The 16,244-nt window shown below is 36.5% G+C and overlaps 1 protein-coding gene across 1 annotated transcript; it reads left to right on the top strand.

The window, feature by feature from the left end:
- The first annotated feature begins 6,011 nt into the window (after positions 1-6,011).
- On the top strand, positions 6,012-10,202 carry LOC127100450 (endoglucanase 8). Its single transcript, XM_051037653.1, has 7 exons — positions 6,012-6,303; positions 6,410-6,823; positions 7,200-7,292; positions 7,435-7,596; positions 8,890-9,001; positions 9,246-9,409; positions 9,659-10,202. Exons 1-7 carry the CDS (start codon positions 6,091-6,093, stop codon positions 9,983-9,985), a joined length of 1,485 nt encoding a protein of 494 aa, XP_050893610.1. The 5' UTR covers positions 6,012-6,090; the 3' UTR covers positions 9,986-10,202.
- The last annotated feature ends 6,042 nt before the right edge of the window (positions 10,203-16,244 follow it).

Below are 16,244 nucleotides of genomic sequence, written 5' to 3'. Positions count from 1 at the left end.
TTGGGTGACTTGATCAAGCTTAAGTCAAGGAAAGTGAAAATGTTAGAATCAACATCAAAAATAGGGTTTGTGGGGTTGCATTGCTACATTTCTCTTGTAAAACTACAATTGCAAAGGTTAAATTTCATTAACTCAATTCGACTTTGAATTGAGGGCATACGTACCCATAACGAGGCCGATTAGGGAACTGTCTAAATAAATCATTGTATACTCTCTCTCTCTCCCTATTGTCGCATTACGCGAAAAACCGGCGGGAAAACAAGACAACAGAGCCGCCACCGCGCGTTATTTATCCCAAAAGAGGGAAAGGAAACGCTCAGAGTAAACCTGGAAAAGACGTGGTCTCGCGACCAAAGAGAATGGGATCGGGAGTCGGTTATGCGAAGGGAAGGTATTAGCACCCCTACGCATCCGTCGTACTCGACGGGATCCACGCACAATAGGAAGGAAAATGGTTGCTAAAACACTGCTCACACACACACACTGGCTGAAAGAGACACAAGAAAACAAACAAGACTGAAACTGACTCGGCAGGATATCGCATCCTGGGCCTACTTAGTCTATCAGGCATAGACATCAGAGCCGAAGTAGTTCGGACTGGGGAAACGACACATGCTCGCTAGGATATCGCATCCTATGCATACGTATCTCCTCGGACGAAGGAGAATCAGAGCATTCGTAGCTCGGCTGACACGCACTCAAACAATCACAAGCAAGGCAAACGTGGAGCCTGAATGCCAATCACTGGACTTACATCAGCATCTGAACCAACAAACACACACAGGAAACCAACTGCCAATCGCTGGACTTACGTCGGACTCCAACCAGAAAAGGAGAAACAACTCACACAAACAAAACAAAAAAGGCGAACATGGAGCCCGAATGCCAATCACTGGACTTACATCAGCATCCGAACCAAAACACACGCAAGGGTGGTTAAGACACAAAGGGTTGAAAAAGAAAAAGGGCGCCCGGAGAGATCAGCTCATCTCCTGCCTACGTACCTCATCTGGTATGAGGATCAGGGCGACGTAGTTCCCCTACGCAGGGACACAGGACTAGCCTAACCAGATAACAGAGGGAGACACAACACTAGGGAGACTACGACTCGAGCCTAGATGTTGTCATGCAAAAATCGTCCCTAAGTTAAGGTTTCTAGCTAACTTGCACAGGAAGCAAGCCTATCCTAATCATGACTTGCACAGGAAGCAAGCCACACCTAACCTAACTTGCACAGGAAGAAAAAGGGTCTCGATTGCAACTAGGGCAAGAGAAGGGGGAGGTCTCAATCGCAACGAGGGCGAGAGAAGAGAAATAGTGTTAGTTGTTAGTCAAACTCGACAAGACATCGCATCTCGTGCCTACGTATCTCATCTGGACATGAGAATCAGAGTTGCCGTAGTTCGGCTAAACTATTCCCGTTGGTTTGTGTTTTTTAAGTGGACAACGTCACTGCGCAATCTACCTGATGCTCGACCTTTGGAGACTTACTCACCTGTAGTAGAAGGAGTTAACGTATCCTTAAGAGGGAATAATGTTTGTTTGTGTTTTAGGAAAGCTCAAGCAAGAAAGGAAGTCCTATACGAAGGAACCGTGCTACCTTAATTGACATGCAAACGAGACTACGCGGAGTCTAGCAAACCTAGGGGATACAATCACACCACACAAGCACATACAGCATGAAATAAACACACCAACAAGGGGCTCAAACATCAAGGCTAGGTTTTAGTCGAGGGGTCATATCAACCTCAACAAACAAACCACTGGAACTGGGTAGTGTTAGCTCTTAACCTTACCATTGAGGGGCTAAGGTGAAGCAGATGAAAGGTGAGTGAAGATGAGACTTCACAGCTCTTATCCCTGGCCTGGGAGAGCTTAAGACAAGAATGTGTGGGTTCAGAAAGTGGGAACCCTTCTACACATTTGAAACTGACTCAACTGTACGATTGTACAAGATCTTGGGTTTGTATCTGCAATGCATCAACACAGTGGTGTGAGCAAAGCAGATGACACACAGAATAGCAGGGGATAGGTTGCATATCCCTTGGGTTCTGCCAAATGCCTCTTCACTTAGGAGGTCTTTGACTCTATACAAGGACAAATGTAAACAGTCACAAACATTGCCTCTTAAGGAGGACTTCAGACAGTTGCCTGGCCAAGTAACAGGCCAGGTCTTCCAGACTACATGAAGTAAAGAAGTTATACCTCAATGCAAATTGCTATTAAGCAAAGCAAAGCAAAGTTCACAAGGAACTAAAAGCAACTAAAGTACCAAATCAGCAAGACAATGGTGATTCAGTGAGGATTAGGCCATGAAAGCTCAAAACAGATGCCCAGCCAAGCTTGAAGTGATGGATGAGTGAAGAAGTTTAGCTCAGAAGCCCTTGAGAAAGCTCCACACTAGTTCTGCCATGAGAGAGGGTTGTTAAAACAGTTGCGAAATCCTTGCTTCCAGCTGGTATATGAGGCTTGCAATCAGCTCAAGATGATGATAAATGATGAAGCCAAGACCCAGGGCTCGAGTTCTTTTGCTAATTTTCAGTAAAATCTCAAAAGTGAAAAAGTGAGAAATTGAGAGGAATGAGTTTTTCTGCTTGCAAGAGTGGCTGCTAGGGCTTCAATCAGAAAGAAAATGATCTTATATACTTCTGTTTATGATTGGTTAAGTGTGTTTAGCAAGGTGGTAATCCAAATTTGTAAAATGATATCTTTTGCTAATTCTGCCAATTTCACTTAAGTGGTGAGGTGTATGATGGCTGCAGCTCGAATTGGGCCTTCAAACAAGTTTCAAATGCAATTTCTGAACTATTCCAAATGGCCAAAATGATTAAAAATGGTTATTTCAAAAAGTCAAATTTCACCCTCACTTGAAATTAATTCATGTAAGTTCAAGAATGCCATTTTGATCTATGATGTTTTGATGAATGATGGTTACATTTTTGGAAAGAGGGGATCAAATATGACTTGTTGCAAAAAACCCCACCCAATTTGGCCAAATGGTTTGAGAGATATGGCCTTTTGAAGTTCAAGAATTTCTGAAACTGATTTGATCATAACTTGCCAACCATACATGGGAATTGAGTGTTCTTGGACTTTTTGGAAATGGGAGAACAAGATCTTCAACTTTCATGTTGGGAAAAAATTCATTTGAAGCTTGTATCATGATGTAAGTTTAGGATCAAGAAGTTTCCATTTTTGGCAAATTCCAATTACAGGTCAAGTTTCTATTTTTGGAAATTTCTTGTCTGGCTTCAAATTCTTCCATGATGATGTTTGACATGTTATATGAGGCCTATATGGACATGAATGAACCCTCTCAAACCAAATCCCACCATCAAAACCATAAAATCAAGCCCAGTTGACCAAGGTTGACTTTTTAGGGTTTCTGGTAAAATGTGCATTGACTGATGACTTCTGAACATCCAATCCCTGACCAAAACACTTCCAAAGGACCCCTAGGTCATGTGAACATGTTGGACCAACCTTAGGGCCTTGGCTCAATGGAGATTGTACTTGCTTGATTGATTGACTGATCTCCTGATCAGTTTGACCTAATTCTTCTGATGATCTTGCACTTGAGGCAAAAGGGACAATGCAATGCTATGCAGTGGACCATGTTAATGCTATGACCTAATATGAGAATGTATGTACAATGATAGGTGCAAATTTGAGGTGCTACACCTATCTATCTATCTATCTATCTATCTATCTCTTTTATTTTTAGTTTACAAATTGTTGAATTCATCGATTGTGTGATCAATACGTTTGGTTAAACCTTTTGATAAGCTTTTGAAAAAAGTTTTGTTGAGTTAATCACAATCTATTAGATTGTGGTTAGATTTGAAAATCAACAAAACCATACAAAATTCTAAATGAAATTAATTTCACACAAGGTGTTCGATAATTTGTCTCAATTGCACTTTTGTGTATTTGGTCATTGGAAATAAACTTTACTATTAATGTAGCATTCAAGTGATTCTGATTAAAAGTCTTTTGATCAAATTTGTTCTCATTATCATCACTTGACTCTATATACGCATATTCGAGCTTTTAGATAGCGGTTTAGTTTAGATGATTCGATCCAGATCACTTCCTCCAACCATTAAATTTTTCAAAACAGTTTTTGTAATTTTTTTTAACTTACGATCTATTCACCCCCTCTAGATCATAGCATATCGTCTAACATGTTCAAGTATGCAAAATTATGAGACTAAGAATGGATGGAGAGAAGCTTGAAAATTTTGAATCTGAAGGTCAAACTTTGCCTCTGAAGAACACCTCTAAAGACTCAGACTCTGATGGAAGATCCAGACTTTGAAGAGATCAACCTCTGAAGAGTGGAGTCTGAAGAAAGTCAATCTCTGAAGAGTGGAGTCTGAAGAAAGTCAACCTCTGAAGGATTAGAATCCAGACTCCATAATCTAAAGGTTGTCTAATCTCTTCAATCGAGAAAACTTTGACAGACTCAGAGATATTTTGTTCACATGAAGACTTAAGGAAAAATCTCTTCATAGTTGTCTGAGCTTAAACGGATAATTCCTTATGTAGAAATGTGCTTTCTTGATGTGTCCAATCAAGTACAAAGGTTATCCAACTTCTTGGTGAAAGTCTTCCAACGTCTCTTTTCTTTCTCTCTATATAAGGAGCATAAAGACTTGAAGATAAAGAAAAATACATTGCAATACAAGACTCTGATCATTGACATTTCAAAGAGAATTCACTCTGTCAAATTAGTTAGACTTAGAACATCTTATCAATAGTATATTTTAGAAGTTCTTAAAGTTTTAAAAGTCTTAATAAGTTGTATTCTATTTACACCTCTGATTGCATATCAACTGTAGTTTCATCTAAAATTTCTTAACAATTTGTTATAGAGTCAGAAGTCTCTTGCTATAGTGCTTGAGCATTTGAAATCTCTTACATTTATGCTTGAGCATATAAGTATCTTACTTGAGGGTTTGAGCATTATAAATCTCTTGCTTGTATGCTTGAGCATATAAATCTCTTACTTATGAAGAACAATAGTTATCTGAAGCCAATTAAACACAATTCACCATTGACCTGCAAAAAAAGACACACAAAAATCAAACATCAAACTAATTCTTCGCACCCACACTTCGTGACACAATTAAGGATACTCGCCTAATTACACCCCTCATAAAAAAAAAAAAGTTATCCTTCATAACTAGTCTATTCTAAAACAACCTACAACAAAATAAAAAACTTTTAATAAAATCAATTTGAGTCAAGCCTTAAACGATAGAGGATCATAAGAGTTTCATAAAGTAGATAGAAAATCCTTATATGTATGTAACAAAAAAGAATCTTGAATTTTACCTATCACCTAATACTAATTCACATAGACCTTTCCACCACTTTATACTATTACTAACTGATCCTTTGAAAACTACTATACTCCCGTATATGTACTGTTCATCAAAGCATTGAACTACCACCCACTCCTTTACCATAGAAGTAACATTACAAGTCTCATTTCTGTGTTGTTTTTTTTCCGTCCAACTATTACTTTTTTTTATTACACCTCAATTTTTAATTATTAGTCCGAAATTCTTTTAAGAAAACAATTCACGGGCATAATAACAACTTATCTTAAAAACAACCACGGGCACAGTAGTAGTAGTAGTTGTAGTAACTAGCCACAGTAGTTACTAGAAAATTTCAATCCAACCACTTAACACAAAGTCACATGGTTTCCTCTTCCCCATACAGATATCACTCAATACAAACAGTCAAACCATCTGACGATTCACAATCATTCTCCCGTAGGGACCCCATCCCTAATCCACGTGTTTCCCACTAATTGGCGGTACCCATCACATGCCTTCATTATTATAATCCGACCCGAAACCCGAACCCGGTCAATTTACAGTCAAGCTGCTGCATTGGGCTCCGAAATCAAACCATTCTCTCTATCTCCACGTGTCCATCACTCCTTGGATAACTCACTGGAATCCAAGGACACTTTCTCGTTTATTTAACTACCTTAGACGGTTTTCCTCTTCATTCCTCACACACTCAACATTTCATTTCAATTCACAGGGTTATACTTGGAAGAAAAAGAACTAAAAAATGGCGCGAAATGTTCTATCCTCTGTTACTACATTTCGCGTCCTCACCGTACTCCTTCTCTTGCTCCCTTCTATCTCTGCCGGTCACGACTACCACGATGCTCTCCGTAAGAGTATTCTCTTCTTCGAAGGACAACGCTCTGGAAAACTCCCCTCTGATCAGAGACTCCGATGGCGCCGGGACTCCGGAATGGACGACGGAGCCACTGCCGGAGTAAGCACGCTACACGCGTATATAATAATGCTATGTTTTTACTTGATTTTGCAATGTAGTACTTATCTGACCTGCATTGTGTTGTTTGTCGTTTTTTTTGTTTCAGGTGGACTTGACCGGTGGTTACTACGACGCCGGTGACAATATAAAGTTCGGATTCCCGATGGCGTTCACCACGACGATGCTGTCATGGAGCGTGATCGATTTTGAGAAAGTAATGGGACCTGAGCTTGGAAATGCGTTGAAGTCGGTGAGATGGGGGACGGATTATCTCTTAAAGGCGACGTCGAAGATAGGCTCTGGCGTGGTGTTTGTTCAGGTCGGTGATCCTTTATCAGACCATAACTGCTGGGAGAGACCGGAGGATATGGATACTCTCCGCACAGTTTTCAAGATCGACGGGTCCCACCCTGGCTCTGACGTGGCAGGTGAAACCGCCGCTGCACTTGCTGCTGCTTCCATCGTCTTCAGATCACGTGATCCTGCTTACTCGAAAAAGCTCCTCAATCGTGCCGTTACGGTGCGTCACTCTCTTCGGCTTTTTATCCTATTATTTAGTAATGAATAAATAATAAATAATAAACAATAAATGAAAAAGTATTTTTGTTTGGCTTTAATTGAAAAGTAGTTAAAAAAAGAACGGTGGTAAATACGTAAAGAAGAAATCACTTTTTTGTGCCCATTCCACCCAACACTTTACTGGGAATTGAATTTAGTTTTCACTTTTACTGCTTTCTTTTCCTTTTTTGTTTCTTTGATTTTCTTTTCAGTTACGGTTTCGTTACTTTTGTGTCACGGAGTTAGTTGGTATTACTACAGTTATGATTTATGCATTTAATGATATTTTCCGTTAAAATATCGTGAGAAAATGACCGTTGGTTATGGTGAGGGTGCAGGTGTTCGATTTCGCTGACAGACATCGTGGTGCATACAGTAACAGCCTACACCGTGCAGTGTGCCCATTTTACTGCGACGTAAACGGTTATCAGGTACATCACGTGATAGTAATAACACATTGCAGAACACAGTACTATTTCTGTGTAGTACTATGGTACACCATTCAATACTAACCGTTAGATTTGATTACTTTTTCCTAGTTTGATTAATTGAAAATTCACTTTTTGTTGTTAGGATGAGTTGCTTTGGGCAGCGGCGTGGTTGCACAAAGCCTCCCGTAGGCGTCTCTACAGAGAATACATTATTCGAAACGAGGTCGTTTTGAGAGCTGGTGATACCATTAATGAATTTGGTTGGGATAACAAACATGCCGGAATTAATGTACTCATTTCAAAGGTAAATAATGGCTTCTAATTTTTGTAGTATTTTTTTATTTATTATTATTTTATATTGAACTATGCTATTTTATTTTATAATTTATAAATTAGATATTATCGGTTGTTATGTTTTGTGGATGCTTATTGAAGTGTTTTTGTCTTTTTATGTGTTGTTTTTGTTCCTATTGTCTTGCATTCCCCGTTGGGCATGTGGGAGGGTAGTGTGAAAGTACTGTTCAATCATTCAATCTAGTAGCAATATATAGAGATAAAGTTGCACATCACGTGCTCTGTGCAACGTGATTCACTTTCTCCACTTAGGGCTCTATTACTCCTATTGGTCCATTCCCAATATGTGCATATCATATTATTACACCAAGGAATGAATGTTGAGTTGTTGTTTTTACATTGTTTAATTAATTATAGTCAGAGGTGTTTAATATGAGTTAATTAGCTTAAATTGGATGGATTAAATAGTAAAGCTGGATCAAAAATGGACAAGAGAATAAATAAAGTGTTAGTATAAATTTGACTTTATCTAATTGGTGGGTCATAAAAGGAATCTATGAAACAATAATGAACTAGGTTGTGTGTATATGAATGGTAGTACAACAAGAAAGGGAATGTGAGTACAGATTGGATATATATTTTTATTTAGAAAGAAAGCTTTATCCATTTATTGATTGATTGGTAAGGAAAGTCAAGATAATAAAAGAAAAGGTGGTGTGAAATGGTGATAATTGCATTTCCACATGATATGAATTTCATTTTTGAGTTATCATGTGGGTACCGTTATACAAGCGGGACATTCCGTGATAATTGGAACTTTGATCCAAAATTGTGGGATATGCCATTATAGTATTTTATTTATGAAATTGATTTCAAGGGGGCAATTTTGTCTTTAGAACTTGTAGGACTAGAATTAGGGTGAAATGTATTGTCGCTTTAATCTGAACCAATTGAGTGGCCAAACTCTTTGTACTCCACATGGTAAACATTTTGGAACAAAAAGTCTCAGCCTTTAATGATTTTCATCCTTTTAGATCTGGCAAATGGATAGGTCACATCCCTTACTGCACCATACATGTGCCCCTTACCATTATTTACTTCTCTTTCCTCCAGAGATAAGCCTCCATCAACGTCATATTTCTTGCATTCTTTTCTTGTTACTGACTATTCTGGTAACTTAATTTTAATCAATCTATCTATCTATCCTGTGCTGTCGCACACCTCTGGCTCACACGCATTATTAATTGATTTGTTATTTGAAGTTGGGACAATGCAGAAATGAACATTATTTAATCATATGCAGGAGGTGTTAATGGGAAGAGCAAACTATTTCTCGTCATTCAAACAAAATGCAGATGAATTTATCTGTTCAACATTACCTGGGTTTTCACATCCACAAGTTCAATATTCCCCAGGTATATATTCCCCTACCTTTATTTTGAGAAAAGTGATTCTCCGTGATTATAGCATTTCAATTAAATAATGAACATGATTAATTAGAGACCCATGTGTCCGTGACCAATGCCTTAGATTGAGTGTACTCCATGTGCATAGAACACTACAACCACAATCCAAGTAAATCGCACACATAACTATAGTGCTTGTTTGTTTGTTTGTTCGGTAACTCAAGTTCCTGTTTTGTTGGTTAATGGAATAAAGGTGGGCTTATCTTCAAGGCTGGTGGAAGTAACATGCAGCATGTAACGTCTTTATCCTTCCTCTTGCTAGCTTATTCCAACTACCTAAGCCATGCCAACAAGGTCGTGCCATGTGGCGATACAACTGCCACTCCAGCTTTACTCAAACGACTTGCCAAACGCCAGGTCAGCTTCATTTCACCGTAACTGATTAATAATAAATCATTTGGGACCAGTTTCTAGTTCTTTACTTCAGACAAAACTAACGGCTAGATTTTGTCCTTTATGTAATTGAACTCATTCAAGTAAAATAAAATGACATCAGCACATGATATACTACTACTAGTATTTATTTCCACAATGCATGTAACGTTATTCTAATAACAATAATTCATCCATGTGAATGTTAAAGTTGCTTTCATTTATTATTACTAGGTGGACTACATTCTTGGGGACAACCCTTTGGGAATGTCCTACATGGTTGGATATGGTGTACACTACCCGCAGAGGATACACCATAGAGGAAGTTCGATTCCATCGGTTTCGGCCCATCCGGCCCGAATCGGATGCAAAGCTGGATCTCAATATTTCTTCAGCCCAAACCCAAACCCAAATGTCTTGGTTGGAGCTGTGGTTGGTGGGCCCACCAATACTACAGATTCGTTCCCTGATTCAAGGCCTTTCTATCAGCAGTCTGAGCCCACTACTTATATCAATGCACCACTTGTGGGCCTGCTTGCTTTCTTTTCAGCTCATCCTTGATGTTGCACATGTATAATCTAGTAGTAATAGTATGATATTAATATGTCTATGTGGTGGGCAAAATGGTCACCCTTTAATGTTGTTGAAATGAAAAATGTGGGTAATAGTATTATGTATCATGATTTGAGCTTGTTTCCTAATTTCTATCAATTAAGTGAAGCCAAATTGCAATTTGTATACTAAATGGTTATATGGTAAGAGGCAAGTTTATAAGAAAGTTTATGAGCTATTGAGGTTTACTGTTTTCAATTTTCATCACCGTCTAAAGCATTACCTGTAAATCCTGCCATGCATGCATGTAAATGTTTTGTAGCAAACTTGTCAGAAGATTGCAATAGCATAACTCTTTATTGAATGTCTAAACTTAATTGTACGGTTTAAATTTAAGTACACTATGGATGTGTACTTAGTACTCACTTACCTTTCTTTCATATCAAGTCCCTAAGTTTACAATTTGTATTAGGATTAATTAAGGCATAATTAATCACGAAGTTCTTTAATTTAATTTAATGTTTTACTTTAGTCTTTTATTTAAAAAAATGTTACAAATTAATCCCTTAAAACTGTTTCCTTAGTCAAATTGATCCTATATGTTAAATTTTGTTAAAAAATGTTAAGTTGTGCACATGTGGCATTACAACGTGACAAAAATTAATATAGTGAGTCAATAATTTTATCAAGTGATTAAATTAAAACCTTATAATTATTTAAATGACCAAATCTACTTGCATTTGTAACAATTTCATATCATTTGTAACAATTTTAGCATTTGACTATTCAAAAACAATATAGAATTTCATTCAGTATATAATTATAGTATATAATTCCATACATAAACAACTAATTGCATATCATTGTAACTATTATAGTATATAATTACATTTATAAACAACTAATTTACACAAAAATACATTACAAAAATCACCATTTTTCTAAATATTTATACATACTATATAAATAACAGGAAAAAAAATTAGTGGCCCTAAAATGAGGGCTATTAACTGCAAGTCCATTTCTATCAACATGGCATCTAGTGTAAATAAAGTGCAATACACATTTAATCAATATCTCTTTAACATTAATCCACTAAAGATGGAAATTTTATGATTCTTGCATAATTGTCCTTATTGATCCTCATGTGTTCACTACGCCAAAAATGACTTTTAACAGCGCATCTTAGACAGCGCTTTTAAAAGAAAGCGCTGTCTAAGGTTAAAATTAAAATAAAACACGGAAAATGTTCCAAAAAAATAATGAAAGCGCTGTCTAAGGGGGGGTCTTAGACAGCGCTTTCTAAAAGCGCTGTCTAAGACCCCCCCCCCTTAGACAGCGCTTTTAGAAAGCGCTTTTAAATATAGACCTTAGTCAGCGCTTTTGATAAAGCGCTGTCTAAAGTCTTTAAATTAAAAAAAAAATTAAAACCAAAAGCGCTGTCTAAAGTCTTTATTCCCTCCATGTCACGAAAAAAAAGTTATTCCCTCCCAAATCCTAAAAATCCTACATTCTTCTCCCAAACCCTCAATCAGAGCTTGCTTCTCTTTCTCCCAAATCCACTCCCCCTTCTTCCAACCCTCAATCAGAGCTTGTTTATCCTGTGTGAAAGATTCTTCCCCTAAACCCTAACCCTTTCCCCCATTATATGTATGATTCTTATCCTGTGTGGTTTTTCACTACTGATTGGATCCGTGCAGGCTCGCTTCATAAACATGCTTCCTTCTATTACGAGCTCTCCTTCCCCGGACGAGCTTCCTTCAACTTGTAAAAACTCTCCTTCAACTTTATTTGTTCTCTCTGTATGAATCTAACCCTTTCTTTTTCGCAGGTCTTAAACCCTAACTATTAAAGACTTTGTTTGTTCAAAATTTCTCAAACCTCAAAGAATTTTTGAACCTTTCATTACTAGTAAGTTATTTTTTTCCATTCGGTAATGTTATTCCTAACAAAAAATGGTTATTTCTACTCTAGTTTCTTATTTAATAAATTTTTCTTCTTCTATTTTAAATTTTGCTCTACCTTGCTAATTGGTACTACTTTCCCTATTCTTTCCATGATATTTTCGTTTTGAATGCAGGGGATGAAACATAAAATGAGTGTTAAATTGGTTTTAAATTTGGGTGGTTAGAGGTTTTCATTATATAGAATGCCAAGATGAGAAGCTTTTGGTATTTCTTATGACATGATACTAATCTGTGTGTTCGACAAGGATCAAAATGGTTTCATCACTGCAGCTGAGCTCTGTCATGTTATGACAAATCTCAGCTAAAAGCTGAAATATGAAGAGGTTGACGAGATGATTCGCGAAGTTGATGTTGACGGTGATGGTCAGATCAACTATGAGGAGTTCGTTAGAGTCATGATGGCTTATTTGTTTTTAAAATAATGTGTTTCAAATATTGTGTATAATTAAATTTTGATTTTTAATGTCAATAACGGCTGAATGCTTGCCCTTGGTCTTATAGGAATAAATAAATTTGGGACTGCTCTAGTTTTATTGTGTAAGTGTCATGCTACTATCACTTCCCTCAGCGTGGTTGATACCCATAAGAGGTCTTTGGTACTAAGTACATGGTAGTGCATTTTTTAGATTCTATTTATTGATCACATGTTCTGGGGTTTACTATTCTATTCTAATTATGTGTATTTTTATTGTGTTAGTCGGAAGAGTTTAATTTTGAGTACATGGCAGTGCATGTCCCCAAGAGCAACACTGCAACTTTTCATTTCTTCACAAAGAAATTACGGTACAACAATGATGCTGAGGAGGAGAATGCTTATGTCATAAGGAAGCAACTTAAGGTATATGATCCTATAATCCAATTCACTATTTACTTGATGGTTGGTCACTAGTCTGTAGGGAATGATAATTTGCTTTTCAACTAGCTAAATTCCTTTTGATGCAATGTGTTACTCTTATATGGATGAATGTTCTTAGTATGTATTTGGTAACCGTTATGCCTGTTGTATTGGAAGACATATTCAACTTCAACTCTAGTATATTATTCTATTAGAAAGCTCAAAAGAACTAAGTAAGAAATATCCTATGGTGCTAGTTCTCATATAGATATGTTATAATTTCGTAGGACTTTGTCAAAAAGACACTTTCATACCTATTAACTTGGTCCACAATTACGTAAGCAGAACTTGAAAAATAATGTTATAATTTCGTAGGACTTTTTGAACTTTTCATGACCACTGTCGTGGGTATATCTCTAATTCTTTATTTTCTTGCTGCTATGCAAATCAGCCACCCATAAGACTATTGATGAATGACGAGACATCAAGCGAGGACTAGTGAGGTGGAACTACTCAAGTGCCTTCACAACTTACAAGGGCACTAAATTCTTTGTATTGATGCCAATTGGATTTGTCTCCAAGAGGTAAGTATCTATTAAAATTGAAATCAAATTGAAGGAAGTATTGGAATCAAATTGAATTCAAACCTAAATGGGACAAATTTACTTACTTAAGTATTCTGCTTGTTAAGTGTTTCAGAACACTCTGTTTTTATACTTAGATGACACTTCATCTACTTTGTTTTTACAAGTGCAGAAGCTCCTAACCAATTTCTCATTGAAGATAAATGTTGGATTGGAGAAGGAAAATATGAGATATGTTGCTTCTGTGATGGCTATGTAGTATTGAAGATCTTTCTACATTTTGCTACAAGTATTGGTCATGAAAGAGAGAATCATCAATATATGCTCCAAATAATAATCATGTAAGGTTGAATTGTTTTATGCTTTACATTCTAATTATTTTATAGTCTTCAAATAATAATATTATTTCAATTATATTACTTTTATTTTGCAGATTATGAATGATGATATTGATGAAGATTTTCAATCCATTGAAGATGAAGAGATTAAATTTTTAAATTTTTTTAATAGATGATGGTCATTTTAAAGATGTTATTTTGATTATAAATGATAATTGACATTAAGATATATACAATGAAGATGTTATTTTGATTGTGAATGATGTTTACTTTATGTTAATGATGTTTTTATATTAGGTTTTTGTATGACAAATTGATGCGCCCCAATGGTTTGGACGTGTCATTCGGATTCTTAGCACCCGCGACCGTCAACTTAGGTTTAATCTTAAGTAGACCGGATACCGTGACGGAGTACGTTCTTCAGATCCTCATGGACAATAAAGATGCGGAGAAGTTGTTTTTTATACCGTTTAATACCGGGTTAGCATTTCATTCTAAATTCATCTATTATAATTATTTTCCAAGTTACCATCTAACATTTGCCTAATCATTACAGTGGACATTGATTGTTGCTCGCAATCAATCCTATCCGAGAAATTGTGTATTATCTTGACTCGTTAGAAAATGATTGGACAACATACCCGGATATGAAGGTCCTAATTGACACGTAAGTGAGAATGTTCAAAAATTTTCTTAGTTTATGTGAATTGTTCTAATTGCTTCATTTTTATTTTATTAGCGTCCTACAAGCTTTTCGGACCGAACGAGATATCCAAACCTCAAGGAGGGGCGCCAACTCCATTACATGGATTAAAGTGGCGGTATATTTTTAATTACCACATTTTTTATTATATTAGTGATGACACTTGATAAAACTTAGGATTTATAATCCATATTTTTTTTTCATATGTAGTGTCCTCAACAACGTAATCAAATAGATTGCGGGTATTTCATGTTGAGGTTTATGCGAGATACTCTTGCTTTGGGCCGATTAAAGATTCCCACCGATGTATGTATTTCTAACTTATGAGTTATTTTTATATTTACACATATCTCATATAATTAAATAGTTGGAATTAATTCAAAATATGTTATATTATTATGTAGTACTTTGATGAATTCAAGTGTGCATTTTATACAAAGGATCAAGTGGACGAAATCAAAGAGGAGTGGTGTCAATTCATGATAAAGCTCAATGTTTGTTCATAAATTTGTGTAATTAATGTGTACATTTGTAGTATATGTTATGACTTGTAAATGTGTACATAAATTTGTAAATATTTTGATACATTTAAGGCAAAATTGGTTTGAATTGGTATATATATATATATTTGTTAGCCAAAAATTGGTAGAAAAAAGGCCAAAATGGCATATATAAAATGTGATAATTGTCTGTCAAAATCTGGTTGAAAACAGGTAGAAATTCTGGTTTATAAACCTGGAAAAAATGTGGTTTAAAACAAAAGCTTCAAAAATTTTCGTATACCTTAGACAACGCTTTTGTAAAAAGCGCTGTCTAAGGGGGGGATTAGAAAGCGCTTTAGGCAAAAGCGCTGTCTAAGGGGGGGGCTTAGACAGCGCTTTTTGAAAAGCGCTGTCTAAGGTATACCTAAAAAAATTAAAATAGGAGGGTCTTAGAAAGCGCTTTTGGCCAAAGCGCTGTCTAAGGGGGTGGGGCTTAGACAGCGCTTTTCAAAAGCGCTGTCTAAGGTATACCTAAAAAATTTAAAATAAGAGGGTCTTATAAAGCGCTTTTGGCCAAAGCGCTGTCTAAGGGGGGGGGGGGCTTAGACAGCGCTTTTAAGATTTAAAAAAGCGCTGTCTAAACCTTTAGCAGCGGAGGTTTAGACAGCGCTTTAAAGCGCTGTCTAAGGCTAAAAAAAGCGCTGTCTAAGGTCTTGTTTGTTGTAGTGGTTGTCCTGACTTCATTATTGATGTGTTCACCTCCATATGGAAATATAACAACCTCAAGTTTTTGCAATTCATGCAACATTGATTTGTATGTTTCCATGAGAACCTCATTATGCTTATCCATATGTCTGTTCACCAAAAACATAGACTGGTCATGCATTTTTCCGGTTCAAGGCGACCAAATTAGATCTGAGAGTATCTACCGAAAAAGAAATGAAAACCACCCGGCCAGATAAAATAATGGTTACTGAAGTCATTGTAATTGAGAATAAGTAAGAATTATAGCTATAATAATCATATATGCTAAAACTTCCAAGGGAAACCAAGGACAAACCATGAGACAAGTGATTGTGACGACAACGACAACAACACTGAGTTCACGAAATACAAATTCTCAAAAAGAGCTTTGAGCCTGATATTCAAATTCAACTCAATTAGGCGATAAGAATCACAATTTCAGACCATTGAAAATTTTAGAGGAGAAAAACGAGGATATATCTTACCTGAAATGCTTTTGCGAATGATTTTAATACCAACTCAGGGATAAAGAATAAACATGTCAACCACGTCCATGAAAGAAGCTTCATAAGGTTCATGAGAATAATCAGGCATAAAATATTTGGTCAAAAATAT

The sequence above is a fragment of the Lathyrus oleraceus genome, chromosome 7 (assembly GCF_024323335.1).
Source record: "Lathyrus oleraceus cultivar Zhongwan6 chromosome 7, CAAS_Psat_ZW6_1.0, whole genome shotgun sequence".
Taxonomy (NCBI): Eukaryota; Viridiplantae; Streptophyta; class Magnoliopsida; order Fabales; family Fabaceae; genus Lathyrus; species Lathyrus oleraceus.
Note: the sequence above shows the minus strand (reverse complement) of the source record. Positions and strands in the feature narration are given on the sequence as shown.